This window comes from Callorhinus ursinus, unplaced genomic scaffold, assembly GCF_003265705.2.
Source record: "Callorhinus ursinus isolate GAN/ISIS: 27379988/994484 unplaced genomic scaffold, GSC_fseal_2.0 scaffold15, whole genome shotgun sequence".
NCBI classification, from domain to species: Eukaryota; Metazoa; Chordata; class Mammalia; order Carnivora; family Otariidae; genus Callorhinus; species Callorhinus ursinus.
Genome location: NW_027397077.1, coordinates 5,745,807 through 5,773,532, shown reverse-complemented (window position 1 = coordinate 5,773,532; position 27,726 = coordinate 5,745,807). Strand labels below are relative to the sequence as shown.

The 27,726-nt window shown below is 60.3% G+C and overlaps 3 protein-coding genes across 11 annotated transcripts in view; all 3 read left to right on the top strand.

Moving 5' to 3' along the window:
- COL7A1 (collagen type VII alpha 1 chain) overlaps positions 1-14,837 on the top strand; it is a 30,586-nt gene extending 15,749 nt beyond the window's left edge. Inside the window, exons 59-118 of the mRNA XM_025885548.2 lie at positions 48-83; positions 160-195; positions 285-365; positions 631-666; positions 1,041-1,103; positions 1,343-1,387; positions 2,082-2,117; positions 2,191-2,226; positions 2,336-2,431; positions 2,538-2,573; positions 2,661-2,696; positions 2,804-2,851; positions 3,155-3,190; positions 3,323-3,445; positions 3,528-3,728; positions 3,823-3,858; positions 3,944-3,997; positions 4,182-4,250; positions 4,327-4,371; positions 4,494-4,556; positions 4,695-4,739; positions 5,077-5,112; positions 5,244-5,279; positions 5,408-5,452; positions 5,667-5,699; positions 5,779-5,841; positions 5,934-5,969; positions 6,049-6,129; positions 6,262-6,330; positions 6,457-6,492; positions 6,571-6,612; positions 6,773-6,817; positions 6,906-6,950; positions 7,641-7,676; positions 7,760-7,819; positions 7,957-8,064; positions 8,253-8,324; positions 8,468-8,503; positions 8,667-8,735; positions 8,833-8,877; positions 9,104-9,139; positions 9,253-9,288; positions 9,368-9,424; positions 9,574-9,645; positions 10,137-10,208; positions 10,418-10,453; positions 10,754-10,834; positions 11,094-11,147; positions 11,222-11,275; positions 11,348-11,410; positions 11,839-11,901; positions 12,006-12,122; positions 12,307-12,384; positions 12,482-12,535; positions 12,708-12,756; positions 13,266-13,298; positions 13,447-13,533; positions 13,771-13,860; positions 13,970-14,167; positions 14,502-14,837. Coding sequence (XP_025741333.2) covers positions 48-83; positions 160-195; positions 285-365; positions 631-666; positions 1,041-1,103; positions 1,343-1,387; positions 2,082-2,117; positions 2,191-2,226; positions 2,336-2,431; positions 2,538-2,573; positions 2,661-2,696; positions 2,804-2,851; positions 3,155-3,190; positions 3,323-3,445; positions 3,528-3,728; positions 3,823-3,858; positions 3,944-3,997; positions 4,182-4,250; positions 4,327-4,371; positions 4,494-4,556; positions 4,695-4,739; positions 5,077-5,112; positions 5,244-5,279; positions 5,408-5,452; positions 5,667-5,699; positions 5,779-5,841; positions 5,934-5,969; positions 6,049-6,129; positions 6,262-6,330; positions 6,457-6,492; positions 6,571-6,612; positions 6,773-6,817; positions 6,906-6,950; positions 7,641-7,676; positions 7,760-7,819; positions 7,957-8,064; positions 8,253-8,324; positions 8,468-8,503; positions 8,667-8,735; positions 8,833-8,877; positions 9,104-9,139; positions 9,253-9,288; positions 9,368-9,424; positions 9,574-9,645; positions 10,137-10,208; positions 10,418-10,453; positions 10,754-10,834; positions 11,094-11,147; positions 11,222-11,275; positions 11,348-11,410; positions 11,839-11,901; positions 12,006-12,122; positions 12,307-12,384; positions 12,482-12,535; positions 12,708-12,756; positions 13,266-13,298; positions 13,447-13,533; positions 13,771-13,860; positions 13,970-14,167; positions 14,502-14,518 — 3,597 coding nt within the window. The 3' untranslated portion in view covers positions 14,519-14,837. The remainder of the gene's footprint in view (positions 1-47; positions 84-159; positions 196-284; positions 366-630; positions 667-1,040; positions 1,104-1,342; positions 1,388-2,081; positions 2,118-2,190; positions 2,227-2,335; positions 2,432-2,537; positions 2,574-2,660; positions 2,697-2,803; positions 2,852-3,154; positions 3,191-3,322; positions 3,446-3,527; positions 3,729-3,822; positions 3,859-3,943; positions 3,998-4,181; positions 4,251-4,326; positions 4,372-4,493; positions 4,557-4,694; positions 4,740-5,076; positions 5,113-5,243; positions 5,280-5,407; positions 5,453-5,666; positions 5,700-5,778; positions 5,842-5,933; positions 5,970-6,048; positions 6,130-6,261; positions 6,331-6,456; positions 6,493-6,570; positions 6,613-6,772; positions 6,818-6,905; positions 6,951-7,640; positions 7,677-7,759; positions 7,820-7,956; positions 8,065-8,252; positions 8,325-8,467; positions 8,504-8,666; positions 8,736-8,832; positions 8,878-9,103; positions 9,140-9,252; positions 9,289-9,367; positions 9,425-9,573; positions 9,646-10,136; positions 10,209-10,417; positions 10,454-10,753; positions 10,835-11,093; positions 11,148-11,221; positions 11,276-11,347; positions 11,411-11,838; positions 11,902-12,005; positions 12,123-12,306; positions 12,385-12,481; positions 12,536-12,707; positions 12,757-13,265; positions 13,299-13,446; positions 13,534-13,770; positions 13,861-13,969; positions 14,168-14,501) is intronic.
- A 1,288-nt stretch (positions 14,838-16,125) lies between these two features.
- UCN2 (urocortin 2) lies at positions 16,126-16,464 on the top strand. The gene has a single exon (XM_025885071.2). It carries the CDS (start codon positions 16,126-16,128, stop codon positions 16,462-16,464), a length of 339 nt encoding a protein of 112 aa, XP_025740856.2.
- Positions 16,465-17,936: 1,472 nt separating this feature from the next.
- The window catches only part of PFKFB4 (6-phosphofructo-2-kinase/fructose-2,6-biphosphatase 4), a 32,942-nt gene continuing 23,152 nt past the window's right edge, over positions 17,937-27,726 (top strand). For 2 of the 9 annotated variants that reach the window (XM_025884993.2, XM_025884988.2), the window contains exons 1-3: positions 17,937-18,057; positions 26,647-26,763; positions 26,909-27,005. In XM_025884993.2, coding sequence (XP_025740778.1) covers positions 17,994-18,057; positions 26,647-26,763; positions 26,909-27,005 — 278 coding nt within the window. In that variant the 5' untranslated portion in view covers positions 17,937-17,993. Of the gene's footprint in view, positions 18,058-21,593; positions 21,758-22,147; positions 22,271-22,551; positions 22,647-22,733; positions 22,755-22,829; positions 24,430-24,771; positions 24,876-26,646; positions 26,764-26,908; positions 27,006-27,726 lie in introns of those variants that run through there. The other 7 variants (XM_025884991.2, XM_025884989.2, XM_025884987.2 and 4 more) reach the window with 7 other exon arrangements.

The following is a 27,726-nucleotide window of genomic DNA, read 5'->3' as shown; positions in this document are numbered from 1 at the left end:
TGGGTCTGGGAAGGCCTGCTCTGATTTCTTCCTCCCCCCATCCTCAGGGTGTCAGTGGACTTCGGGGGCCCCCAGGCCCTCAGGTGAGTGATGCTCTTTGCCCCAGCAGCCTCAGTCCCCCTCCTACCCTCACCACTTATCTGACCTTGTTCTCTCCAGGGGGACCCAGGTGTCCGAGGCCCAGCAGGAGAGAAGGTGAGAGGGCAGGGAGGTTTTTCGGCCGTGAACCAGGCTCTTAGGTCCATCTTATCCTTTGAGGCCTCTTACCTCTCTGTTTTCCTCAGGGTGACCGGGGTCCACCTGGCCTGGATGGCCGCGGTGGGCTAGATGGGAAACCGGGAGCCCCTGGCCCCCCTGGGCTGCATGTGAGTCGTGATGGGCCCTGTGTGGTCACGCCCCCCCCTTCCCTCTTCACATGACCCCAGCCTCACCTGGGTCTTCGTGGCCTTGATGAGCTCCGGGGCCAGATGGGGTGTTTGTGTCTTCTCCCAGAACCCGCCTGGGCGGGCGGGGGGGTGGGGGTTAGTGCCTGGCAGGCCCTGAGTTTGCGGGAACCAGTGGTCGTGTTAGTGGGGCGTGCTCCTGACCCCGTGATCACTGCAGACTCCCTGACTCTGAGTCTCTCCTCAGGGTGCTACAGGCAAAGCTGGAGACCCAGGGAGAGACGTAAGTGAGGGGAGATGTTAGGCTCAGGGTGGCTCAGGGATCCAGCATGAACTGCAGCCGGGTCGCCACACCACAGCGTCAGTGGAAATAGGGGGAGTTGGTCCAGCCCGGGGCTTGGGAGGCTCTCAGTCCCTGGCAGGCAGGCTTTAGCAGGGTCCAGCTTTCTGACCTTCTCTGCCTTGGTGGACTTAGTAGGTCCCCCAAGTCCTGGAGGTTCTTCCCTGGGGAGTTTTAGCAGGGGACCTCAATGAAACCTCCAAATTTTAGGGGTCTCTACCCTCAAGGAGGATCTTAGTGGGGTCCTCCCCAGTCCACAGGTGTGCTTGAGGGGCTTTCTCAGGGGCTCTCTCAATCCTAGCAAAGTCTTTTTGCAGGGGCTTCCGGGCCTCCGAGGAGAACATGGCCCCCCTGGCCCGCCTGGCCCCCCTGGAGCCCAGGTGAGACTAAGCTTTCTTTCATGGTACCTTTTTTTTTTTTTTAAGTTTATTTACTTATTTATTTAAGTAATCTCAGTAATCTCTATACCCGACGTGGGGCTCGAACGCACGATCCTGAGTTCAAGAGTCGCACACTCTACCAGCTGAGCCAGCCAGGCAGGCGCCCCTCACGGTACCCTTTTGCCGCCTCACAGCCCTCACCCGGGCCCTGACTCCTGACCAATGATCTGTTCCCACAGGGAAGGCCGGGAGAGGACGGGAAGCCTGGCCTGAATGGGAAAAACGTGAGTGTCCAGAGCAGACACCGGGACACGTGCTGAGAAATGCTGGCACATGCACACAGCCCAGATGTGCAGATACACATGGGCCACACACGCAGACCCCTGCTGAGAAGTATCCACACCCATGTACCTAGCCTGGACCTACACACACGTCCACGTGCACACACACACAGCCTCGCAGACCGTGAGCCGTGCGGCTGGGCTGACCGGTGCCCGGATGGACTGACAGCTGCTGAGATCACACACAGCCACGGGCACGGGCGAAGAACCACAGACACAGACGGAGAGGTGCAGCCGTACTGATGTGAAGCCCCAGTCAGGGAAACTTGGAGACATGTCGACACGCAGATACCTCCACCCAGCCCAGATATGTGCTAAGACATATGTGGAAGCCAGGCCACACGTGGACTTGTGTTGAAGTATGGTGAGACACACGTCCAAGGCTCTGGCGTGTGACACATGCAGTTGTGTCCATAGTCATTCATACACATAGGGCCGCACATATTGAGATAATACATGCAAGACTTGCAGGCGGATCCTGGGACATACAGATGATTCTCAAGGTACCAGGGGCACACAGACACACATCCATCCTGTGTATACATGTGTGTGGCCATATGTAGATGTGGTTGAAGATGTGCAGACAGACTGAGACTGTCTGTGAACCTTGGGGCCGATGTGAATCTTCTGCCCACAGGGAGAACCCGGGGACCCTGGAGAAGGTGGAAGGAAGGTAAGGCCCCTCACTTGGAGTCTGCTCCAGCCTCAGATTAGGGCCCTGTCTAAAGTGCCCTTGTCTTCCTTAGGGAGAGAAGGGAGATTCGGGCGCCCCTGGGAGAGAAGTAAGTGCCCGAGTCCTCTGCAATCTGACCCCTGACCCCGACTCTGCGGGATACGGCTCCGCTCTTTTCCGGGGTCTCAGGGTCCTGATCCTGGCTGCATCCTCCACAGGGTCACGATGGTCCCAAGGGTGAGCGTGGAGCTCCTGGTAGCCCTGGACTCCAGGGCCCCCCAGGCCTCCCGGGGCAGGTGGGCCCCTCTGGTCAGGTGAGTATCCAGGAGGGGAGTTCTAGGACTTCGGAGCAACAGGGGCCAGTATGTTTCTGGGGTGCCGTGATTCTGTGTGACTGCTTTGTGTTCTGCCCTATCTCAGGGTTTTCCTGGGGTTCCGGGAAACACAGGCCCCAAGGTGAGTGTGCACATGGTGGGTCGGGGGTGTGGTGAGGGTTGAGCAGGGTTGGGGCATTTCTCCCACCTGATCATTCTTTGTTCTCAGGGTGACCGTGGGGAGACTGGACCCAAAGGGGAACAGGTGAGGTCCCCACCTTCTTCACATGCCCGGGTAGCCATAGCTCCCACCTCCGCACACACACTCCCCGCAGAAACTGGGTCCAGCTGCTTGTCTCTTGGTGTCTCCAGGGCCTCCCTGGAGAGCGCGGCCTGAGAGGAGATCCTGGGAGCGTAGGGGTGAGTGAGGCTCAGGACCTCGTCCTTGACTCATCCACAGGCCTGAGGGAGCCGCCTCTCTCCCCTCCCCCTTGCCATGAAGCCCCATGGGTTCTGTCCCATGTGCTCAGTCCCCTGCCCTGGTGGGATTCCCACAGCTGACATTCGGGGAGCCGGGCCATGGGGACACACCAGGGAGGGGCTTCCAGGGCCTCAGGCCTCCTCAACGTTACAGTGCTAAAGGGTCCTGTGGGGCAGAGGCCTGGGGAAGAAGGTATGGAGGCTTCTCTGAGGGCCGCCCCTCACCCCAGCTTTTGTCCCCAGAATGTGGAGCGGTTGCTGGAAACTATTGGCATCAAGGTAGGTTGTTGGGGGGCTGGGAGTGGGAGCAGATGGGAGCCCCGTGGGGCTAGTGGTGCCCACATGGCCGGGTGGGGGCCTGGGTGGCTGCAGGGACAGGCTCTGGTTCCCCAACCCCTCGCTATCGCTCAGGCGTCCGCCCTGCGGGAGATCGTGGAGACCTGGGATGAGAGTTCTGGCAGCTTCCTGCCCATGCCTGACCGGCGCCGTGGCCCTAAGGGGGAGCCAGGCGAGCGGGGCCCCCCAGGCAAGGAGGTGTGTGTCTGCAGCTCGGCAGGGGCGCCCTGGGGACAGCGTCATTGTGCAGCTGGCCACATTCACTCCTCTGTTCCTCCAGGGCCCCATTGGCTTTTCTGGAGAACGCGGGCTGAAGGGAGATCGTGGAGACCCCGGCCCTCAGGGGCCACCAGGCCTGGCCCTGGGGGAGAGGGGCCCCCCTGGACCGCCCGGCCTCGCTGGGGAGCCTGGAAAGCCTGGCATTCCTGGGCTCCCAGGCCGGGCTGGGGGCACGGGGGAGGCAGGAAGGCCAGGAGAGAGGGTGAGTGGGGCTAGCCAGGAGGGCTGGGGATGCGGGCCCAGGAGGAGCTGGACCCCCCATGGACATGGCCCCCGCCCTGCTATTTGCATCTCAGGGAGAACGGGGAGAGAAAGGAGAACGTGGAGAACAGGTGAGCTGGGGGGGGGGTTCCTTCTGGGGTGGGACTGCCTGGGCGCTGTGCGGGGGCAGCCCTGCGATTTCCTTCTTCTCTGCAGGGAAGAGACGGCCCTCCTGGCCTCCCTGGACCTCCCGGCCCCCCCGGTCCCAAGGTGATCAGCCCAGCCCTGCCCCAGGCCTGTGACTCTTGATACTAGGAGGCCATCCTTAACTCAGGCCCCAGAAACTCTTATGTGGTGTCTCTGACCCAAACTCCTGTGGGATCTTGTGAGCGGGGAGGACTCCTCCATGCCTCTGTGACAGATGCCTCTCTCCCCTGTGACCTTGTATGTGTAGGTGGCTGTGGAAGAGCCAGGTCCTGGTCTCTCTGGAGTGCAAGGACCCCCTGGATTCAAGGGTGCAAAGGTCAGTGTGTGGGATCAGTTAGGGGGCCACCCTCTGCCCTGGCACCAGGGCCTGGCTTGACATGTCATCCCTACAGGGGGAGCCAGGCAGTGACGGCGACCGAGGCCCCAAGGGAGACAGGGTGAGGTCCCCCCGACTCCCCGCACTGTGCTTCCCCCTCTGTTATGGGAGCCCACGAGGGATGGTGTGTACGTGGGCACACGGCAGTGACTGGGGGCTCAGGGCATGCCTTTCTGCTTGCAGGGTGTGCCAGGCCTCAAGGGAGACCAGGGAGAGCCCGGACAGAGGGGTCTCAATGGCAGCCCGGTGAGTCTGCACCGCAACGCGCCTCCCCGCCGCCCCCCGCCCAGCCCCGGGCTCTTACAGTGTGGTCTGGACTGGAGTCTGCACTGCCTGGGAGTGTCTCGGGGAGGGACAGCGTGGCCTTAAATCTGTTCTCTCCAGGGCCTACCAGGAGAGCGTGGTGTGGCTGGACCCGAAGGGAAGCCGGTAGGTGGTGGCAGGCGTGGCGTGGCCCAGGCTCCTGGGGACAGCCGCTCTCTGCCGTGTGCGGGCTGCTCTGGTGACTGGGGTGTTGTGCCTGCGAGCCCGGGTGTGAGTGCAGATGCCTGACCTGTGTGCGTGTGCGTGTGCGTGTGCGCGCGCATGTATAGGCCAGTATGTATTATCCCTGAGGGGCAGGCCCTGGGTGCGGGGTGATCTATGCCTGGGCGGGGGCGTGGGGGCGTGGCCTACAAGTGTGCTTCCCAGACAAAGGCCTCCGGAGGGTGGGAACAGGCCCAAGTGAGGTCCAGATTGAGGCTCAGCAGCCCCCTTCTCTATCCAGGGTTTGCAAGGTCCGAGGGGGACCCCTGGCCCAGTGGTGAGTATCCTAGAATCATCCCCCCGCTCCTGCCCCCATCCTACCCCAGCCCACAGGGGGCAGTCCTCCCTGAGTTTCCCTGGGGGGGAGGCACAGGCTCCCCCTCATCAGACTCTTTCTCTCTCCAACAGGGTGGCCATGGAGACCCTGGGCCACCCGGTGCCCCGGTGAGTCACGGGAGCTTACAGTCTGGTGGGGGTGGGCTGGGCATTGATCCCCACCAAGGAGCCATGAATCCCCGAGCCTGGGCTGATAACTCTGACCCCTGTCCCCTGCTCTTATTACTTTTTTCTAGGGTCTTGCTGGCCCCGCAGGACCCCAGGGTCCTTCTGGCCTGAAGGTGAGTATGGGTGTGTGTGTGTGGCTGAAAGGAAGAGGAGGCTCATCGGAGCCGGGTCCACACCAGGGTAACATCTGCCAACCCCCTGGGATGCCGTCACCCTGCAGTGGGGCTGAGCATCCCGGTGTCCCATCCCTGGGGCCTTTGCTTCTGGACAGTGGCTGAGGAGCCTCTTGCCCTTCTGTGGGTGATGCAGTCTCTGGGTTTTCCGCAGGGGGAGCCTGGAGAGACAGGACCACCAGGGCGGGTGAGTGGCCCAGCTCACGGGTGAGAGCCACAGGGAGCCAGGCGCGGTTGGCCCTGCCCTGAACTCTCTCTTCGCCCAGGGTCTGCCTGGACCCACGGGAGCTGTGGGACTTCCTGGCCCTCCTGGCCCCTCAGGCTTGGTGGTGAGTGAGGCCCCTGCAGGGACACCATGTCCTACCGTCTGGGTCCCACGTTCTCCCATGGCCCCCCCTCATATCTGACTTGTCTCCCTCAGGGTCCTCAGGGGGCGCCAGGTTTGCCGGGACAAGTGGTGAGTCCTAGGGATCGAGGCCGGGCTCCAGGGGTCAGGAGTCCATGGGCAGGCCCCTGACAGAACCCCTCCCTCTCAGGGGGAGACAGGAAAGCCGGGAGCCCCAGGTCGTGATGGTGCCGGTGGAAAAGATGGAGACAGAGGAGCTCCTGGCGTGCCGGTGTGTGTTTGGGGGCAGCTTGCTTCAGGCCTGGGATGGGGCCTGGTCCTGTGCCCAGAGGGGTGAGGGGGGCAGGGCAGCAGGGCCAGGGCGGTGGGGAGGCTCTGAGTTCTTCACGCTGCTCTGTCGCAGGGGTCACCAGGTGTGCCCGGCCCTGTTGGACCTAAAGGAGAGCCTGGACCCATGGGGGCTCCTGGACAGGTGATCCTGACCTGACCCTGACCCTCTGTGCCTCACCGTGTCTAGTGCTGGCCTCCCATCGGGGATGGCGGGGTGGGGCCGGGGAGAAGGCAGGAGGCGAGGTAACTCACTGGGCATTCCCCACAGGCTGTGGTCGGGCTCCCTGGAGCAAAGGGAGACAAGGTGAGTGTGCGGAAGGCCTGGGGGCAGGGGCCGAGTGCTGGAGGCCAAGGCATCCCACTGACCCTTGTCCCACATCAGGGAGCGCCTGGAGGCCTCGTGGGAGACCTGCTGGGAGAGCCGGTGAGTGTGGAGCGTCCGACAGCACCGATCACCCATCTTCGTGACCCTGGGCATCCGTAATACGTGTCACATTTGACCGCGGGCCTCATGCCTCCTTCCTTGAGTATCCTTTTTCAATGACCCTAATGCCCATGTTGCTTCCTGTCCCCTGCCTCTACAGGGGGCCAAAGGTGACCGAGGACTGCCAGGGCCTCGGGGTGAGAAGGTGAGGTGGGCCCGGCCCCAGGGCCAGAGCGCTGGGTCGAGGGGGCCAGGTTGGGTGGCTAGACCCCCTTACTGCCCTTTCTGTGCAGGGTGAAGCTGGCCGTGCCGGGGAGCCTGGAGACCCTGGGGAAGATGTGAGTCTGGGGTCTGGGCACGTCTGAGCTTGGGAGGAGGAGTGCAGCTGTGGACCTGAGGCACCATTCCCGGGCCTGTGCACCTTCCAGCATTCAGGATCCTGCTCGTGGGCGCACACAGGGACCAAGCGTCTTGGCTTCCTCGCTCCCGGGGGGAGGGGGGAGCCGTCTTTGCTTCCTGGTGCCTGTTCCTGGTCTCCAGCTCCTCAGTGTGTCTGAGCACATGTGTGTGGTTCCTGTCCACTGCCCCCGGTCTCAGGACTCCGCACAGTTCCTGGGGGCTCTCTTGCTCACCTGCTTATGCTTCCTGGGTCCCCTGCCCCCTCCGAGTCCGGGTCTCAGCTCCCTGGGCTGGGGTGGCTCTGAGTTCCTGCGCTGGCGTGCGCCTGGGATCTCCCGTGAGCCTGTGCTCACGTCTGAGGTCCCTGAGCCTGTGTTCCTGTGTGACATTACGTGCCCGTAGTCATGCCCGAACTCCCCTGTATCTGTGCTCACATCTGAGCTTCTCTCTTGTCTGTGCCCTCACGAGTCCGTCGTCACCTCGGAGCTCCTGTGAGTCAGTCCTGTGTACATGTCTGAGTCCCACGTCTCCATGAGCACATCTCAGCGGCCCTGGGAATACTCTTGGGCCATGTCTCAGCTCTGGGTTCACGTTCCTCCCCTCAAGTACTGTTTACTTTGGTTTTTTAGGGTCAAAAAGGGGCTCCTGGACTCAAGGGTAATAAGGTATGTATACCCTAAAGTGTCTCTGCTGGAGGTCAAGTTCCTGAGACTCCCTGGGCCTGACCTGACCCCTCTTTCCCTTGAAGGGTGACCCAGGAGTTGGGGTCCAGGGCCCCCCTGGGCCAGCTGGTCCTCTAGGTCTGAAGGTAAGTCGATGCCCCATCACCGGTGGCGGGCAGTGGGCAGAGAGGTCCCTGGAAGGATGAAGAAGAGGGCATCCGGGGGCGAGTTCTGGGAAGGAGTCCCGTTGGGACCATTGCTCCCTTTGCTATCTCTGTTCCAGGGAGATGTGGGCCCCCCTGGCCCCCCCGGTGCTCCTGGTGTTGTCGGATTCCCTGGTCAGACAGGCCCTCGAGGAGAGATGGGTCAGCCAGGACCCAGCGGAGAGCGGGTAAGCATGCTGGGAAGAGCATGTGGGGACTTGGTGACTTCAGGACCTCTGAGTCTGGTAGTGGGTGAGCGGGTGAGGAGGAGAAGGGGGCCCAGGCCCTGCCTCGGGGGCTCCCAGTCTTGGAGGGGCCAAGGAGGAGGAAGGTCCCCAAGTCACCCTCTGTCTCTCTCGCTGCATTGTTCCGGTAGGGTCTGGCAGGTCTCCCAGGGAGAGAGGGTGCCCCAGGTGCCTTGGGGCCACCTGGACCACCAGGGTCAACGGTGAGTAGAAGTGCCCCAACGTCCCAGGTATCTGATTCCGGTGTGTTGAAGTCTGTCCACGTGGGGACTGGGACACACTGCGTGGCTGGGTATGTGTGTGTGCCTTGGAGGGGCACAGGACCCTCACCTTACTCTGCCCACAGGGAGCTCCCGGAACCTCTGGACTCAAAGGAGACAAGGTAGATGGGACAAGGCTGCTGGCTCTCCTGTATCCGTCACCCTCCACCTCCACTGACCCCCTGTCACCCCCTCCCGCCTCCACTGACCCCCATCGCCCTGTCTGTCCCCCTCTGTCCCCCACTGATTCCTCTCACATATCACTGGTATCCTGTTGATCTCTAGGGAGACCCTGGAGCAGGTCTGCCCGGGGCCCGCGGCGAGCGTGGGGAGCGTGGGGAGCCAGGTGTCCGGGTATGTATGTCCTGCTCTGCGGCCACAGCCCCCTTTAGCACAGCTCTCACCTCTGATTTCCAGCTTCTGAGTCAATGAACTTAATGTCAACATGCAGGGTGAAGATGGCCGTCCTGGCCAGGAGGGACCCCGAGGACTCATGGTGGGTCCCCTTGGGGAAAGCGCCAGCGGTGTGGCTTCAGTCCCCTGCCTGTGCCCTCTGTGCCCTTGGGACGCTCTCTGTAGCCCTCTGGTTCTTTTTATGTACTCTCTGGTCCTTCGTCTCTCCTATTCCCCTGGGACTCCTTGGTCCTCCCCTGCCCTCTGAGTGGTCTCCCCACTAATGCCCCCAAATCCCCTTAGCTCACTGTTGGCTTCTTCTCATACAGGGGCCCCCAGGCAGCCGGGGCGAGCGTGGGGAGAAGGTAAGGACATGGGGGGAAAGATCCCTGGGGTGGGCGGGGTTGGGGCTAGATCCTGTAATTCAGGATTTGGAACTGCTCCGGTTTGGAGAGATTCACACTCTTCCGCCCAACAGGGTGATGCTGGAGCCTCAGGGCTAAAGGGTGACAAGGTGAGTGTGGGCGTGGGAGAGGGCAGAGGCACGGACTAAGGGTGCTCCTGACTCCTCTGACTGCCCTCTGTCCACTCAGGGTGATGCAGCCATGGCTGTGGGGCCTCCAGGGCCACGGGGTGCCAAGGGGGACATGGTGAGTAGTTCTGGCCCATGTACAGCCTGGGTCTCTCTTGGATGTGGAAGGGGCTTCTCCGGGGGCTGGGCCAGGGGATCTGAGAGCTCAAACTCAGAGGGGGTGAGGGCCCTCCAGCCCCTGACCCTGACTTCTGACCCCTGGCCCAGGGCCAACAAGGGCCTCCGGGCATAGATGGTGACAAAGGACCTCGTGGAGACAATGGGAACCCTGGAGAGAAGGTACAGGGAAGGGGGTGGGGTACTCTGCGTGGGGTTGGGAGAGGGTTTCTGTGGGCTGTAGGGGCTCTATTGAGGGTCTGTGAGGATAGGAGGGGAGGATGGGGGGCTTTTGGGGGGGGTCAGAGGGGAAGGGTTCAGTGGACTGTAGTAACTCTGTGGGATGGCTGAGAGGATGGGGGCTCCCCGGAGGGCTCGAGGACCTCCGTGTGAGGTCACCAAGGAGCTCTGTGGAATGTAGCTCCAGGAGAGGCCCTCTGGGAACAGACAAGGGGCTTGTCAGGTATCAGGCGTGCTCCAGGTAGGTGTAGGGGCCCCATGGTAGGAGGGAGGGTCAGGGATCTGAGAGCCTGTGGTGAGAAATGAGCCCCGCTGGGGGGCGGTGGGTGGGAGCTGCATTGGCTGGCTCTCCTCACCCGGCAGGTTCCAGTCTTACTCCAAGCCTCCAGCCCGGTCTAGTCCTGATTGTGTCCCTCTCCCGGTCACACCCACAGGGCACCAAAGGAGAGCCTGGTGACAAGGGTTCAGCCGGGTTGCTGGGAGCTCGTGGACTCACGGGACCCAAGGTCAGCCCCACCCCAGGCACAGACCCAGACCCACCTGTCACAAACATCTGTCTTGTGGGTGTTCTCTGAACGTTGGAGGGTTTCCAGCCTCCCTCCCTGTTGGCCACGTGTGTGTTCACATGGGATCTGTGTGCGGCCTGGGAGTCCCTGAGTGGCATGGGGGACAGTCACGTTGAAGGGCTGCCCTCCCCCATCTGTGCTTCCCACAGGGTGAGCCTGGCACTGCAGGGATCCCAGGTGACCCGGTAAGATGCCCCTGCTCCCACAGAGACGCCCTGCCCCACAGGGCCCCTGTCCTCATGTGGTGGCCTTTGACCTTTCAGTGCCTGGTGCTCTCCTGGTGTCCTCATGCTGCCCGGGGCCCCCACCTTCACAGTAACTGCTGTGATGATCCCACCCACAGGGTGACCCCTGCCCCTGGACAGCTCTGGCCTCCAATAGTGACTCTCACCCTGTGATGTTCCCTGTTCCTTTCATCATCCGGAGTGATTTTCCTGGATCCCCTCTGATCTCCTTGACTTCATATTGACCCCTTTCCCCGTCAGGGAGCCCCAGGAAAGGATGGAGCCCCTGGTGTCCGAGGAGACAAAGGAGATTCTGGCTTCATGGGTCCCCGGGGCCTCAAGGTGGGAAGGGGCTGGGGTTTTTTCCTCGTTGGGCGGGGCGTGGGGGTGCTAATGTTGGAGGGCAAGGTATCTGGGGTTGAAGGCCAGGTATCTGGGGTCAGATGTTGGGATATCTGGGGTTGAATGTGGGGCATTAGGTGAGGCGTTGGAAGGTCAGAAATCAGAGTGTCTGAGGCCAATTTGGAAAGTGGTTTCGTGGTCAAGGGGTTATAGGGTGAGGTACCTGGAAGTCACTTTTCCGTCTGCTTTTTCCCTGCAGGGTGAGCGAGGGATAAAGGGAGCCTGTGGCCTCGACGGAGAGAAGGGAGATAAGGTATGGAGGTGACAGGGATGTGGGCAGCTGCGGGGCCTGGGCCGGCGTCTGACCCCTCCACCTCATCGCTGCAGGGAGAAGCTGGTCCCCTGGGCCGCCCTGGGCTGGCAGGACGCAAGGGAGATATGGTGAGTGTGGGGCACCCGGGATGGGGAGAGGATGGGTGGGCCAGGGCCCAGTTCATGTTTTCTCTTCTCCAGGGGGAGCCGGGGGTGCCAGGCCAGGCGGGGGCCCCTGGGAAGGAGGGCCTCATCGGTCCCAAGGTATGGGGTCTCTCAACAGTGGACGTAAGGGGGGCAGAATGGGGTAGGGAAGATCACGGTAGGGTGATGGGGGTGTCATGTCAACAGGGTTTTGGAGGGCTGGGACGCTGGTGGGTAGAGTGAGGTTGGTCTTGAGGTTTCAGGGTGGGTTGGGGTCACAGTGGGGATTTAGGATTAAGGGATGAGAGGTGAAGTGGGGAGATGTGCATCAGGGCCAAGGGGTCAGTGGGGGAGGTTGGAGTGTCTGTATAAAGGAAATAGGTGGAATCAGGGCAAGGCCTATGACAGTAAGGTCGGGGTCACGGGGAGCACGGCAGACCAAGGGTCCTGGGATCGTAGGGTCACAGGTGCTTGGGTCATGGAAGACTGTGGCCATTGAGCTGAGGAGGCCAACGCAGACGGTCTCTCATGCTTCTTTCCATTCCCAGGGTGACAGAGGCTTTGATGGGCAGCCGGGATCCAAGGGTGACCAGGGCGAGAAAGGGGAGCGGGTAAGTTGAGACCAAGGTCATGGTAAACTGAGGAGATTGTACTTACTGGAAGTGCGTCCATCTTTGGGGGTTTTGATCACTGACCCTGACCTGTCTCTCCACAGGGGCCCCCAGGAATTGGGGGCTTCCCAGGTCCTAGGGGCAGTGATGGCTCTAGTGGTCCCCCTGGGCCACCTGGCAGTGTTGGTCCCAAAGGCCCCGAAGGACTTCAGGGCCAGAAGGTAAAGAGCTCTGACTCTGACTCCTGACCCCTGAACCTCCCTGATCCTTCCAACCTCACTGACCTCTGACCCTGCAATCCGTCCCCAATGCCCCTGCCCCAGTCTCTGAACCTATGATCTCCAACTTTCCCGACTTCTGACCTCCACTGCCTCTGACTGCTCACTCGGTCCTTTTGTCTGATAGGGTGAGCGAGGCCCCCCCGGAGAGAGAGTGGTGGGTGCCCCTGGAGCCCCTGGGACCCCTGGAGAGAGAGGAGAGCAGGTGAGTGGGGATTCCTGGGCATAGGGTCGGAGACCGGGGTGACCTCCGATGTCCCTAAGATCAGGGGTCACAGCCCTGTCCCATCCGTTGTGCGTAGGGGCGGCCAGGGCCCGCTGGCCCCCGCGGGGAGAAGGGAGAAGCTGCACTGACAGTAAGTGTGGGCCTGGGTGGGCTGGGCCCCACCTTCCGCACCCAGGACCCTCACCCCCTGGTCCTGGGCCCCTGACTCAGTGCTGTCCCTCCGTGAGCCCTGCTTCATAGGCCTTTTGTCTCTCCCGTGATCCATGGGTGCTTCATGACCCTTTGTGGTCTTGTGCTCCCAGGAGGATGACATTCGAGGTTTTGTGCGTCAGGAGATGAGTCAGCATTGCGGTGAGTGTGGCCCAGCCCAGAGCCTCTTGGGTCCCATTTCCACTCCACCCCAGCTCCCCCAGACAGGGGCAGGCAGGGTCTGCAGACCTGACGGGGCTCAAGCAGTGAAGGAGATGGGCGGAGATGGATAGATACGCAGAAGGATACATGGGCTTCAGGACAGACGTGCCGACAGGACTTTCCCGTAGTGTCCCTAGCAGCCCAGCGTGGCCATGTGTGGAGGGTGGAGGTGGGAGCAGGCCCGTGGGCATCAGAGACTGAAGCTGTGTCTCCTCCTGTCCCTCTGTCTGACCACTTCCAAACCTTCTCCACGCCCGCCTACTTCTGACCCCCTCTCTCTCTGCTTCCCACCCATTCTTTCTCTCCCTCCGCCGGTCTCTCCTGTGGTCCTTCTCTGTCCACCTGTGCCCCCCTGTGTGTGTCCCTCTGTCTCTCTCCCTGCTGCTTCCCATCTTCGTCTCTCGCTCTCTGTCCTTGCCTCTCTCCTGGCCCTTCTCCGCCTGCTCCAGCCTGCCAGGGCCAGTTCATCGCATCTGGATCACGTGAGTAATTTTCTGGTATTTTCTGCTCCCGGAACTTTCCTCATCCCAGGCCCTTCTGTGCCCATCACCTGGGTCCACTCAGCCGGGGCTTGGCTGGGGTGGCCACCGTTATGACCCCAAGGCCCTGTGCCCCTACCCCTTGCTCCAGGACCCCTCCCCAGTTATGCTGCAGACACTGCCGGCCCCCAGCTCCACCCTGTGCCTGTGCTCCGGGTTTCTCACGCGGAGGAGGAAGGTGAGGACGGCTGGACCCAGGGTGGGGGGCTGTGTGGTGGGGTGCAGACCCATGAGGCGTTGCTCCTGCGTGCAGGGCAATGCCACGTGCACAGGGGCAGCACGCAGGGCATGGCACGGACACTGCATGCGTGGGAGGCCAGTGTTGCCCGCCCCGCCCCCAGGGCCAGGGTTGGGCAGCATGGACGTGGCCCCACAGCGGCCTCGCTGTGTCACAGTAAACCCACCCTGTGTGCAGGCCTGGTGCCCCCTGAGGACGACGAGTACGAATACTCTGAGTACTCCGTGGAGGAATACCAAGACCCTGAAGCTCCTCGGGAAGGTGATGGTGAGAGCGGGGGCTGCCCCAGAAGGGTTCAGGGCGGGGCGGCAGGCCCCCCCAGTCCCTCTCTGATGGCCACTGCCCCTGCTGACCTCCTGACCTCCACTGGCCCTAGACCCCTGCTTGCTTCCACTGGACGAGGGCTCCTGTGCTGCCTACACCTTGCGCTGGTACCATCGGGTGGTGGCAGATGGCAAAGAGGCTTGTCACCCCTTTGTCTATGGTGGCTGTGGAGGGAATGCCAACCGTTTCGGGACCCGTGAAGCCTGTGAGCGCCGCTGCCTGCCCAGCGTGGTCCAGAACCAGGGAACAGGTATGGGCCTACCCCTCCACCCCAATAGGAGCCGGGACCCTGAGCTTCCCCAGATCAGGTCCTTGTCGGGGGCCCGGGTCAGGAGCCCCCTCAGATTGGGGGCCTGGGACAGACCCCCAGACCAAGGAACTGAACAGAGAACCCTAGCTGTGGCGTCCCTTCCATGCTCCCTCCTCCGAGGACCTGGGTGAGGATCCCCTCTCTGAGGTCAGAGCCCCACTCCTGTCATGCCCCCAGTGCCCCACTGATCCTTTGCGCAGTGCCTCTCTGGGGCACACATGCTGGGTAAGGGCAGATGGCTGAAGACAGCTCCCCACTTGCCACGCCCCCACAGGTGCTGCCCGGAGCTGAGGCCCAGGTGACCAGCTGACCAGCTGAAGTTCAGCATCCCCTGGAGGAGTCCTGCTGTCCCTCCCCTTGGTGCTAGAGGCCTGTGCGCATGTGAGCGTGCATGAGCGTGTCCGTTATTTCAGTGACTTGGTCCCGTGGGTCTAGCCTTCCCCGCTGTGGACAAACCCCCACTGTGGCTCCTGCCTCCCCAGCAGATGACTCAGTGCGGGGGTGGCTGTGGGCAGTGAGCGGATGTGACTGCATCTGACCCGCCCCTTGACCCAAGCCTGTGATGACATGGTGCTGATTCTGGGGGAGCATTAAAGCTGCTGTTTTGAAAGGCCCTTGTTGTGACTGTTTGGGGAGATGGGGGTGGCAGGGGGTTTGGTTTTCCCTGGGAGGTCAGTACTATCCTGCATGGGTGCCGAGTCCCTCTGTCCGGCCCTGGTCACTCTCCTGTGACTCTCAGTCCTGAACTTGTCCCCCAAAAGGAGTAGACCAAGTGGGGGCTGAGGACATGTCCTCACTGCTCCCCAGGAGGGGATGAGTCAGAGGCGGGGGGGAGCTGCTTCATGCCAGGGGCCATGCCTCAGCTCCTACCTCAGGGGGCTGAGAGAGATAAATGGTCCGTGAAGGGAGCAGAGAGCCAGACCACAGCACCGCACTGCCTGGCCCCAGCCACGGGCAGCCCCGGCGGCCCCACCTTGCCCCAGAGGAGGCTGCCGCTGGTAGGACTGGGGAGGCTCTGGGTGGGGTGGGGTGGGCAGGGCCTTGGGGGCTGAGTGGATCTGGGATTTGGGTTGGTGGAGGTCTCTGGACCTGAGGGGGCCTTGGAGTCTCTGGCTGCTTCTCCACCTTGAGGACCCCATTCCTGCTCTTCCTTGTCCTCGATCTGTTGCAAGCTCCCCCAGAACTCAGGCTCCCCTTTTGTCCCTCCGTGTTCTCTCTGTGTCTTTGCATCCCTATTTTTTAAAGAAAATATTTTACTTACTTATTTGAGGGAGAGAGACTGTGTGTGCATGAGCAGGGGGTGGGGCAAAGGGGGAGGGAGAAGCAGACACCCCGCCGAGCAGGGAGCCCGATGTGGCCCTCGATCCCAGGACCCTGGGATCACGACCTGAGCCGAAGGCAGACGCTCAACTGACTGAGCCACCCGGGCGCCCCTTTGCATCCCCATCTTTATCATGCTGTCTGTGTCTGGGGTGGTTCCAGCCTCCCTCTCCTCTGTATCATGCTGTCTGTGTCTGGGGTGGTTCCAGCCTCCCTCTCCTCTGTATCATGCTGTCTGTGTCTGGGGTGGTTCCAGCCTCCCTCTCCTCTGGTCCGCCTCCCCCCCGCCCCGCTCCCAAGTGTACCTCTATCCCTACATCTAGATCTAGCTGTGTTCCCTTTATCTCCCTGGCCCCTGCTCTGGCTGGATTTTCTGTCTCACTCTGGCTGTCTTGTCCTTTCATCTCTGTCTCTTCTGTCTGTCTCCATCCCTTGCCTGGCCTCTCTAATCTCTCTGCCTCTTTCCCTCAGTCTCCCTGTCTGTCTCTCTGCTTTCCCCATCTGTCTCTGTCCATGAGCCTTGGCTGCCCAGAGCCCCTGCCCTGAGCCTCTTTTCTCCTTGCAGCCTGACCACCACGATGACCAGGTGGGCTCTGCTGGTGCCGATGGTTCTGACATTGGGCAGGGCCCTGCTTGTCCCTGCAACCCCTCTCCCAGCCTCCCAGGTCCTCCCTCAGAACCCTCCCCAGGCCATTGCCTGCCCCGTGGCCTCGGACAGCACCTCAGCCAGCACCACAGGCCCCTCCACTGCTTGGGGCCACCCCAGCCCCGGCCCCCGCCCGGGCCCCCACATCACCCTCTCGCTGGATGTCCCCATTGGCCTCCTGCACATCTTACTGGAGCAGGCCCGGGCCAGAGCTGCGAGGGAGCAGGCCGCCACCAACGCTCGCATCCTGGCCCACGTTGGCCGCCGCTGAGCCGGAGGGTAGGGGTCACAATGATGGGACCACCCCGGATCAGGAGACCTGGAAGGCGGTGGCAGAACAGGACGGCGCTCCATCTGGGCATGGTGCGCCTGCCTGGCCACCTCCCTGTGGGGTCACTGCCAGATGGTGTCATATCACAGCTGAGTGCCTCTCAGAGCCACGGTGTGTCTGCATAGCCTGGACGTTGCCGGATTGGGGGGCTGCCAAATGGAGTCTTGCCACGCCTGGAGCCCCACAGACTTCCAATATGTCTGGACAGCTTGGACGCTACTGTGGAATGTCACTACTGTGTGGAGTCTCGCCATGTCTGGATGCCCCAAGGTCAAAGAGCATCCAGACACTCAATGTGGTTACTCTTGCGCCACTTTTAGAAACTTCAGCACAGGAGCCTGACATGTTATCTGAGACCAGTCCGCCTAAGACCAGACCCGCAGGTCTGCCCTGCCCCCCATGGGTCACCACCCAGGGAAGTGCAGGCTGAGGGTCACACGCATGTTTTGTGCTCCCCGAGGCAGCACCCACCTCTGATGAAGGGGCCATCAGGGGCATCTCCAGGCATGGGTGGCCGGATGTGGCAAGTCTGTGGCTGTGGTAGCCTTGCCTTGTGGCAGGCGTACGCGTGCATGGGCGGCTGCGTCTCTGCGTATCTGATATCTGTGACTGTGGGTGGGCCAGGTGAGGGCAAGGTGAGGGGGCTGCGCGCAACAGGGGCTTGTCCCCCAAACCAGCATGAAGCACGCTCAATGCACAGCCAGGCACTGTCCTACCCACACGCCTGCACACTCAGCCGTGGCCCTTGGACATGCGCGGCTCAGGCTGCCGGGGCTGCAGCCCAGCTCTGTCCCTCCTTTATCCAACTGTCCGGAGCAAACGTGCTCATCCTTCCAAGCCTCAGCTTCCTCCTCTGTAGAGCAGTGATGCCACCAGGCTTCTTGCGAATACCAAGGGACAGTGTACGTGAAGGTTCTGGCACTCAGGAAAGAGCTCCAGAAATGCAGTGCCTGGAGAATGGGATGAACGAGGGTCATGGTCATGGGGACCCAGGGCTGAGTCATAGCTGGCTATGCTGCCCCTCTGCCCACTCCCCCCCCCCACACACCCATTTCACCAACCTGGTCCCTCGGTGTGGAAGGAATCGGTTTTCCCTAATCTCACATGACCAGCTCCATTGCTGGGCTGGAGATGGGACTGACCTTCTGACCGGTGTGGACAGGCTTGCCCGCAGATGGAGCGGAAACTCTAGATAGTGTAGACGGCTCTGGCTGGAGCCAAGGGCAGACCCTGGGCAATATGGACTGCTCCGGCCAGAGAGGGAGGCCACGGGGCCGGGAGTAGGGCTGCCTGGGGTGGGGGCACTGCTGGTCTCTCAAGTTGTGAGCGGCCCTGGGGGGCGGGCCCAGGGCGGGGCTGGGAAGGCGGGGCCACACGGGGCACACCGCAGCTCCCTCCGGCACCCAGAGGGCGGGGCTGCCCGGCTCCAGGCTGCAGGGGGTGGCTGCCCGGGCCACTTCGCTTGCAGGATGGACAGAGGCGAGGAGGGAGGCAGCGCCCTGACGGACCCCGGGTCAGGGAGCAGCAGGCGGGGTAGGCACGGGCGGCGGGGGAGGGGGGGAGGTTGGGGGAACGACCAGAGCGCAGTGGGGGTGGTGCTGGAAGAGGTGTGAGGGTGTTGGGGGTCTCTCTAAGTGTAGGGGTGCTCTGAGGGGGCATCAGCCTGTCAGTGGCAAGGAGGAGGGGGAACACTGTCGCCTTTCAGGGGAGTGGGGGGGCTGGGCCAAGGGGAACTATAAATAGCTTCTTCCTCCAGCCCAGAGAGAGGGACAGCCAGCTGGAGCTGCCGGAGGCCCTCATGCTCTGCCCTTTGCTGGCCTCCAAGGGGGTCATGTTTGTCCAGGTCCCCCCTCAGGGGTCACACATCATTTTGGGGAGGCCCAGGGGCTCATTTGGAAAATTTTTCATATGAAGTGGCTTTAGCCCTTAAACCAGCATTTCTAGGGCACCTACTGTGTGCCTTGTGTGGGTCTTGGGCTGCTCTAAGCACCTACTGTGTGCTCTGTCCTGGTCATGAACTTCTCTGAGCCCTAACTGTGTGCCTTGGCTGGCCCTGAGTCACTTTGAGCACCTACTGTGTGCCCTGTGCCAAGTTGGAATCAGCAAGTGCGGACCACAGGTCACAGGCTGCTCAATCATATGGCTCCATACCCCCAAGTTGGAACCTCACACCCTCTGTGAGCTCTGGGCCCAGGGAGATACCGGGAATGATCCTTGGCTTGAAGTGCTCAGAGGAAGCTGGAACTCCCAGGAACTCCCTGAACCTCCCAGTGGCAGCGGAGGGGAGAGGAGGAGGGAAATAAAGGGGAAGGGAGGCAGTAGAGAGCAGCAGGCCGCGGCAGCATGCCTGTCTCTGTGCCGGCCTGGGTTGCTAGTGTGCACGCACGTGAGGCTCTGTGTGCAGGCTTCTGTGCACGGGCATGTGGGCATGTGGGTCTGTGTGGCATTCGCTGAGGTCCCTGGGCCTTTAGGCTGCAAAGTCTGGCCAGGACTGACCAGCCAATCCAGGGATGGGGAAGAGTTTGAGCACTGAGAACTGAGGAGCTAGGACTTCAGCCACCCTATAGCTTGTAGCCAGGGACACTGGAGAGAGGCCCAGTGGTCAGTGCAGAGGGCACCACTGGAGCCAACCTGGGCCAGGCCAGGCAGGTTCATAGAGGAGTGGGAAGGCTAAGCAGAACATAGTCACACACCAGTGCATGCTGACATCCCAGTATACTTTCCACCCCATGACTTTGGGATGGCCCCAAGGAGGGAAAAGCCATGAAGGCTGGCTGTTCTACTGGGCATCTACTGATGCAAGAGGGCATTGGAGGGAACAAACCAGAGCCTAGGTGTAGGGGTGGGAAATGTGGTGACATGGAAGATGTGGGAGGTGAGGTTTTGGAAGGGCTGGGAGTTCATCTGAGTCCATCCTGCACTCTGGGCTGACTCTGTGACCCTGGGTCCTGCTCCCCTCCCTGTTTCCTACTCGAGAAATGGGCAGGGAGATGAAGAATATTCTTAGAGCAGAGGTAGACTCTGGCCTTGGGGAGGAGTCCCAGGCTCCTCCTGCTGGTAACCTGTGGCCTCCCACTGGATGTGGGGACTTGGGAAGGTGTGTCTGGGTCAGCCCAGGGTCAGACTGTTTGGGGAAGAGTGGGAGGTACAGAGCCACGGCTCTTCCTGGGAAGCTAGGCTCAGACTGTCTGGGCGTGGGGAAAGTTTCCTCTAAATGGCCCTGGCATCCTGCCCTGCTCTGGCTACCCTGTACCCCCAGCCTTTGACTAACATCCCAAGAGGGCTGAGGAGGAGAATGGGCAGGCCAGAGGAAGTGCTGGGTGACTGTGGATGCTAGAGCACGTAGCTTTTGCAATAACTGCTGGGGGGTGGACAGGGTGTGGGCGGGTGGTGATAAGGTCTCTGAGGTCAAGGTGGCCCCGGGATGGCCTTGGCAATGGCTAGGAGACAGATGGCAAGGCTGGCTGTGTCAGGAACAGAATGAGTGGCTTTGGAGAACTAGGAAAGTGGGCGGGTTGTCACAAGGGGTATCCTGCTCATCAGGAGCTGCCCACGGGTGTGCTCAGAGCTGCCTCTGCGTCAGGTGGAGGGAAGTGGGGGGTGGACACTGCAGAGGAAGGATGAAGGAGGAAGTGCTCAGCTCTGTCTGGGGGCAGGGCATTCCTCCTGGGGTAGGTGGCTAGAGCTGGTTTTAGGGAGGATCTAGGAGGGCTTCCGCCTCCTGAACCTTCATCTCCCGTGAAGGGGGCAAGACATCTATATCAGAGTTATCTTAAGGGTCCTTGCCAGGCTCTGAAGTGCTGGGTGGAGACAAGACAAGGTGTGGCAGGGAGGTCAGAGGGAGGGGTGTGCTGCACCTGTGGTGCGCTGGGCAGAGTCTTGTTATCCTGGCCGGACACACTTTGGTGAGAGAGAACCTGAGGATGTCATGATCCTGTCTGGGGGTTTTGTGGAGGACATCGCTAGAGGGCAGTGTGACCCAGCTTTGAGCAGTGTCGGTGGGGGGCCCCAGGACAGAAAGTGTACAGAACTTGGAGAAGCTGGCCTGAGGAGACAAAGGAGAACGAACCAGGGTTCCTGAACTTCTGGATTTCTCCCCTGCCCTTTGCTTCTACTGCATTCTTAGAGACAGGAGGGAGATAAGTAATATAAATGATATCACTAATGTGCTTTAGAAAGGATTTCTCAGACACTGACACATTTAATCTATACCAGAATCCTATAAGGTTGATGATGCCTGCATTCTACTTTCCCGATGATGAGATGGAGGATCATTTTTAACATATGCAAATTAACAATTTACAATTTAATTGGTAAAAATGAAATCCTGGAAGAAGTAAGATACTGCCAGGGCTCAGTGAGTCCCCAGGGACCTTGGTTAAAAGGTTCTGCTCACGTGCTCCAGGTGGGCTGGAGTTTAGCCTGAGTTCCCGAGCGGCCAAGGTAAAGAGAGGAAACAATTTTGAGATGTCCCTGTCCGTGAGGTAAAAGATTTTTCCAGCGTGGTTGCGCCGGTCACTCCAGTGGGCGAGGAAGAATCCTGGGGCTCGAGAGAGGGTCGGGACACACGGCTGGGGGGCGCAGCGGTTGACAACTGGCATAACGCAGGGGCCACCAGACTGGTCCTGACCAACTGAGACCTGCGGGTCAAACAGACGCAGCTCCTTGGCCTGCAGATCCCTCCCTCCCGGGGGCCCTGAGATCAGCGGTAGCAGTGAACGGAACCCAGGTGCCCTGCGGGCAAGGCTGTGCAAATCGAAGCGGTGGATGAGGCCGATGCAAATCTGCGCGGTCCCGTTGGGCGTGCTGGGCTCGTGCATCCCCGACAGGGTCCGCACTGTGATCCAGGCCCTGAACCTGTGCGGAGTTGGGCATGCGCGTCCCCAATCCCGGCGCGAAGGGTGGGCCTGCTGGGTCTAAAACCGGCTGGCAGGCGAGTTGGGCATGCGTGATCGGAGGCCGGGCTCTCCTCAGATGGGGTAGGGCCTACTCGTTCTGGGGCGGGGCCTGCGGGGAGTCTGACTGGCTCAAGGAGGCTCGAGGAGGGGCGGGGCCTGGGGGCGGGGCCTCGAGTGGCCCGAGGTGGCCTGGCTGCTGGGTCGGAAGCCGCGCAGTCCGACTCATCACGTCCCGGGTATGGCGTCCCCACGGGAACTGACCCAGAACCCCCTGAAGAAGATCTGGATACCGTACAGCAATGGGAGGCCCGCTCTGCACGCCTGCCAGCGCCGTGGTGAGGCGGGGTCCGTGGAAAAGGGGAGGGTGGTGCACGGGGTTGGGTGGATAGGGCGGCCTGGGCAGTGGTCTCGCACGGAAAGGGGGCCAAGAACCAGGTAGGGGACAGGTGAGGCTGCCGTGACTGGTGGTAGGGGAGCAGGAACAGGTCGAGGGCTGGGCACAGGTGTGGCAGAACAGGGGGCGGAGACAGGTACGTGGCCGTCTCCCCTCGCTAGGGGCTAGGTCCGGCCACCATCACCTCCGGCCCCTTCTCACCCGAGTCTGTACCCACCAGGTCAGGCCAGGGGAGGATTCGGAGCCTCCTGCTGCCATTCACTTCAGGCCAGAGAGCGTCGGCCAGGTCTGAGCTGTGTTGGCCTTACGGAAATCGCTTGACCTTTCTGAGCCCAGAACTTTCAGAGGCCCAAAGGTGGGCCAGTCCCCTTGGCCTGAACTACCCACCTCTGGGGCTAAAACCGAGCTTTGGGAGGAATTTCAGGGAAGTGCAGTTGTGCTGAGGATGGAGAAGGTGAGAACACTGTCCCATATGGACCTGTCTTTGTGTCCATGGGGTGCATCCAGGCGGGGTCGTGGGTGAATGATAAAGTTGGAGGGGGAAACATCCAGGAGACATGCTGAAATTCATGAAATTGTTAAGGAATTGTTAAGGGGCTCGCCTTTCCTGGGATCCCGGTGTTTAATCCACTTTACTTGACTTTCTGCTTGTTCTTAAATGAGTCTGCAATCACTTATTGCCAAGAAAAACAAAGGTTTTTTTGTTTGTTTTTTTAGGAGTAGCTGAAACATTATAATGAATTTGCAAGTTGGCAAGGACCTCAGAGAACATCTAGTCCAACTTGTACAGATATAGAAATGGAGATCAGGAGATTGTGTGATGTGCTAAGGTCTCCCTGTACTCCTTGACCTCTGCTTGGGCATGATAAGGGAGGGGAGAGTGCTCTGTTCTTGTTTTGCCTTGAGGCCAGCCTGGGGGCCCTGGCTTTGACCAAGATGTAAGTCCTGTGGGTGGGCTGTGTGTATCTCTTACCACACTGGGTCCTGGTAGGGGGTGGCCATGGTTTTGACCGGGCATTCTGGTGGGTCATGGCTCTGACCATGATGTAGGTCCGGGTAGGATGCTGAGGTGGTGATCAGGCTCTTAGCCCCGGAGCGATGGCTTTCCAGTCAATACTCAGTCCTGAGAGGCAATGGCGACCGCCTAGCCCGCCCTCCTTCCAGGCTTTTCTGGAGGGACCGAGGCCAAGGCCCCTTGCTCTTGTGCTTCTAGCCAGTCTGTGTTGTCCTAATGAGGGAATGGCCGCTGTTATTACATAAAGGGGAAGAAGTCAGAACCTGGGCTTTGAAGGCAGGAACACTCAAGCCGCATCATGGCTCAGTTGTGTGACCTTGGGCAAGGAGCTGACCCGCTAGGCCATGGGTTCCTCATCTGTGGGGTGGAGACAGTCATCATCCCAGCTCCCAGGAGCTGCTGTGAGCCTCTTTTCAAGGAGATGCTTGATAAGTGGTGGCAGCTGGTGCTGTCATTTCGCCACCACCCTTCTTTGCTTCTCAGTACCTCAGAATCAGGAACTGAAGCATCAGCTCTGAGCCAACCCCCATTCCAGATGGCAAAGATGCTGAGGCCCAGTGGGGAGGGGCCTGTGTTTCTCCAAGCTCCAAGGATGCGGTGAAAATATGCCTCTGGCCTGAGCAGAGGGCCTTCTGTGTGGCACTGTCTCAGGGTGTTACAGTAGGTGAGACTCTGGACTGGCCCACCACAGGAGGGCTTCCTGGAGGAGGAGGCACCCAAGAAACCGAAGATGAGACCTGCAGATTGTATGGGGGTTTGGGCCCCAGGCAAGGGTCCCTGAGTTCACAGCAGGGAGTAAGCCATGAGTGAACATGGAACCTGTCTGGGCAGCACCCGCAGTCCCCAGAGCCTGTTTTCATGTAGCATTTTACCCCCTGTATGGTAGATTTATAACTTGGTGGAAGACCACAAAGACAGGTGAGGACCTGAGGGTGGGGGATGGGTGGAAGCTGACCCGATCACAGGGCTTTGTAGAGAAGAGGATATGGAGCCCCTGGTTGGTCTGTGCTGTGTAGTGGGTTGTCTTTGGCGTTTAGTCCCTGGCCCCTGAGGGCTCCAGGGGCTGCGCGGCTGTGCCTCCTCCACCCCTACTCTCCATTAGCAATTCTTATTCCTTTGGTGAAACTCAGAGCTAAGCATGAGGGCCTGGAAGCTGTTACCTTCTTCATCTTTTACGCCTCAGCTCAGCCTTGGAGGAGCTCTGGGGGCAGGTCGGGCAGGGGCTGAAGAAAGGACTCGGAGCATGCCAGAAAGGACAGTGCTGGTGATAGCCTTTATTAGCAAAAAGGTAGCAAGAACTTCTTGGCTAGGGACACAACTGGAATGTGCACAGGACAATAGGAGAGGTGACTTTCTGTCCCCTCTGAACAGGACAGTGATGCCAGGTTGCTTTCTTTTTAAAGAGTTCTCCCTTCCCCAGCCTGGCCCCAAGGAAGTGGGAGCAGGTGCAGTTCTGGAACCTTCTCCAGGACTTGTGGCTGCCCCTGAGGTGGCCCACCAGAAAGTCATCACAGGGTAGCACCAGGCTTGTCCCGGGCCTCTTGATTCCTGGGGCACTTGCGGCCCTAAGCAAATTTATAGGAAAAGGAACGAGTGAGGTAAGTTGAATGGACATGTCTGCAAATCTCCTTCTGCACATAAGCCTCAGGTTCTGCTGTGTAATTGCTCAGTAGCGAGGCTCTCAAGGGCCCAGAGCTGCAGCTTCGGCTGCACCCCAGCTCCCCTGGTGCATATGCTCTCTCTGTTCAGGCCCTGTGGTGTGCTGTCTTGTGGGCCTCCGTTTGTAATTCCTCCTCTGCTAGCTTGCTTATGTTTTGCTGTTGTAAGCAGAGCTACTGCAAACACACTTGTACTTTGAGCTTTCTTTGGGTCATTTCCTTGGGAGCTTATCTTGAGGAAAAGAGTTGATAGGTAATTTATTGCTCTTGTTTTGCACCCAGTCCTGGTTGACCACCCTGCCTGCCTACTGTGGCCGTGCATGGGACCAGGGAGGAGATCCTGTCACCACACACTGGGGGAGAAGGCCAGGGCTGTCTCTGGGAAGGTAGGAGATGTGAAGAAGGGATGCAGAACCCCACTCCTGAGGTTGTGGGAGAGCCCTTCAGGGAGCAGTGGGAAGGAGGGGAGCAGGCTGGGTGTGTAGGCTTCCCCCGTGCTTAGTAGCTGATTCACTGCCCTTTGGTTGCTTGAGAGCCCTGACCCGCAGTTGTGCAAACAGCACAGGCCTCAGTGTCACTGGCTCTCAGGATGCAGGGCCTTGCCTAACTTGCTTTTCTCTCACCTTCGCCAATGCTGGTGTTTTTCTGCAAATTCACTCTTGCTCATTGTTGGCCTGTGTTCTGTGGGATCCTCTCCTTCCCTCCCCTGAGGCTCACAGTTTGGGTCACATTTGCCCAAAGGTCAGGTACAGGAGCGATGGAGCCCCCACTGGCAAGCAGGGCCCTTTACTTCTCTGAGGGCTTGCCTAGAGACGGACAGGTGCCTCTGCACCCCGAGTCCCAAGGGCAGTGGGTGCTGAGGTGCACCTGTGTCCTCAGGGCCGGTCAGGGGCCACAGCTTCCCAGGCATGCCCTGGCTTTTACCTGGAGATAGTGCTAGGCCTCACTGAGCATTTATCATCCCATTTGACAGGTGAGGACACCAAGGCTCAGAGTTGCCAGTCATGATCAGAGTCAAGAGAGGAACCCAGACCTGACACCTGAGCCCTAGACAGGGCTGCCCCTGGGGCCTCTGTGCTCCAGCTCCAGTGAGGGAGACAAGCTGAGGGGTAGGGCCCAGCAGGCTGTCCCCAAGAAGGGCTACCAGGAGAAGGCACTTGAAGAGCCCTGGGGACAAAGAAGGGGCAGTGACAGGTGCCCACATGGGCCGCCTGTCTGCTGTGGTTTCACATGGCCCAGGTGCTGGGGACGGTGGAAGGGAAGCTTTCTAAGGTTTCTGCAGTGAGGCCACACTGAAAGTGGAGCCGGGTCACGTGAGGCCAGTAGTTTTGCTGTCTTGGTGTCTGTCCCAGTGGGCCAGGGTTTGGGGATGCTGTGTCCAGACCTGTCCCCGCCTCTGGCCTCGGCAACTTCTCTGGCTGGCGCACTGACCTGGCAGCACGTGGGATGGTGGCAGGTGGGCCGTCTGAGGGACAGTCCTTGTGGACATTGGTCTAGGTGTCTGGTCTCAGCCCCTTGTGGCACTCACCCTGGGTGATTTCGAGATGCCAGCCCCCCCCATAATTTTTGAGCGCCAACTCTGTGCCAGACCACATGATCCAGAATGGCTCAGACACTGCAGGGCTGCCCTCGCTCCAAGTGATCAGGTGCAGGGGGCAGACTCATGGGTGAGGTGATCAGGATGGAGGGAGTGTGCCGGGGTAGCACGGAGGTGGCTGGGAAGAAGGTCTCACTGAAGAAGCAGCTTTTGAGCTGGGCTTTGTACCAGATGAGGCAAAATTCCCAGCAGGGAGGGTAAGCAGTGGAACTGTGCTAGCAGGAATGTTGAAAGGCTGTGCGGGGTGTGGGATTCCTGGATGACAGGTGGGCGTTGACTATCTCCTGGGCTTTGGCTCTGTCCTGCCTGTTCATTCAGGGGCGGGGCAGGTCCAGCTTTATATCCGAGGCACCCATCAGCATAAGGGGCTGATGAGATCATCTGCACTGCTGGAGCCCAGACAGGCCTGGGCAGCGGGGTTATGCCAGTGGTGGCTCGAGACCAGCGTCTGAGGCCAGGAGGCCTGGAAGGCCCGTCTGATATCCTGTGTGGGGAGCAGAGGGAGGGGCACATTGGAAGGCATCCCAGCCCCTATCTGACACGGCCTGCTTGCCTTTCAGTTTGCATGACCAACTGCCCGACGCTCATTGTCATGGTAGGCCTGCCCGCCAGGGGCAAGACCTACATCTCTAAGAAGCTGACTCGCTACCTGAACTGGATTGGCGTGCCCACTCGTGGTGAGACTTGGCCTTGGCTTCCAAGGGGGCCTTGGGGCTTTGTGGAGGAGGGGAAGGGAAGAGAGAAGGCTGGCCGGGGGTGGGTCAAGGTCAAGAACTGTGGAGGGCTGTTGCTGTGTGAAAGCTGGGCCTTTCTTTCCCCCAGAATTCAACGTTGGCCAGTATCGCCGGGACATGGTCAAGACGTACAAGTCTTTTGAGTTTTTCCTTCCAGACAATGAAGAGGGCCTAAAAATCAGGAAGTGAGTGTGTGTATGTGTGTGATTATGTGTGTTTACAGAGAAGACCCTGGAGCCCAGGTGCCCAGGTGCCCAGCTGCTCCTGAGCCCTGGCCTTGCTGTGCCTGCGACAGGGCTGGTCTCCTGACCTCTCAGGATGTGGTGGGGTTGGGGATGTGTTGGATATGGGGACATCGGGAAAGGGTGTAGGGCCTCTTTTTTTTTTTTTTTTCAGATTTTATTTATTTATTTGCGACAGAGAGAGAAAGAGAGAGAGCATGAGCGGTGGGAAGGGGCAGAGGGAGAAGGAGAAGAAGAAGGCTTCCTGCTGAGCAAGGAGCCTGACTTGGGGCTTGATCCCAGGACTCTGAGATCATGACCGGAGCTGAAGGCAGACACTTAACTGACTGAGCCACCCAGGTGCCCCAGGTGTATGGCCTCTTGGTGGCTGGCTCTGCCCTGGGATTCATGAACCCTTAGTAAGGACATCCTATGGGAGGGGAAGATGGGGCTTCAGAGAGATGGAGGAGACCTTGCCAGGGCAGGTCATGGGCCGGCTGCAGAGACCTCTCACTTGCTTACCCCAGGCCCTTCGTGGGCATGGCCTCTGGTAAGGAGGGGGACCCCGTGGGTGCAGGGACACAGGCCTCTGGGATGGGGCAGAGTGGGAGAGGGACTACCTCCTGGCACCTTCTCACGAAGCTAGAAGGATTGGGCCCAGAACCGCATCCTTCCTTCCCTTGCC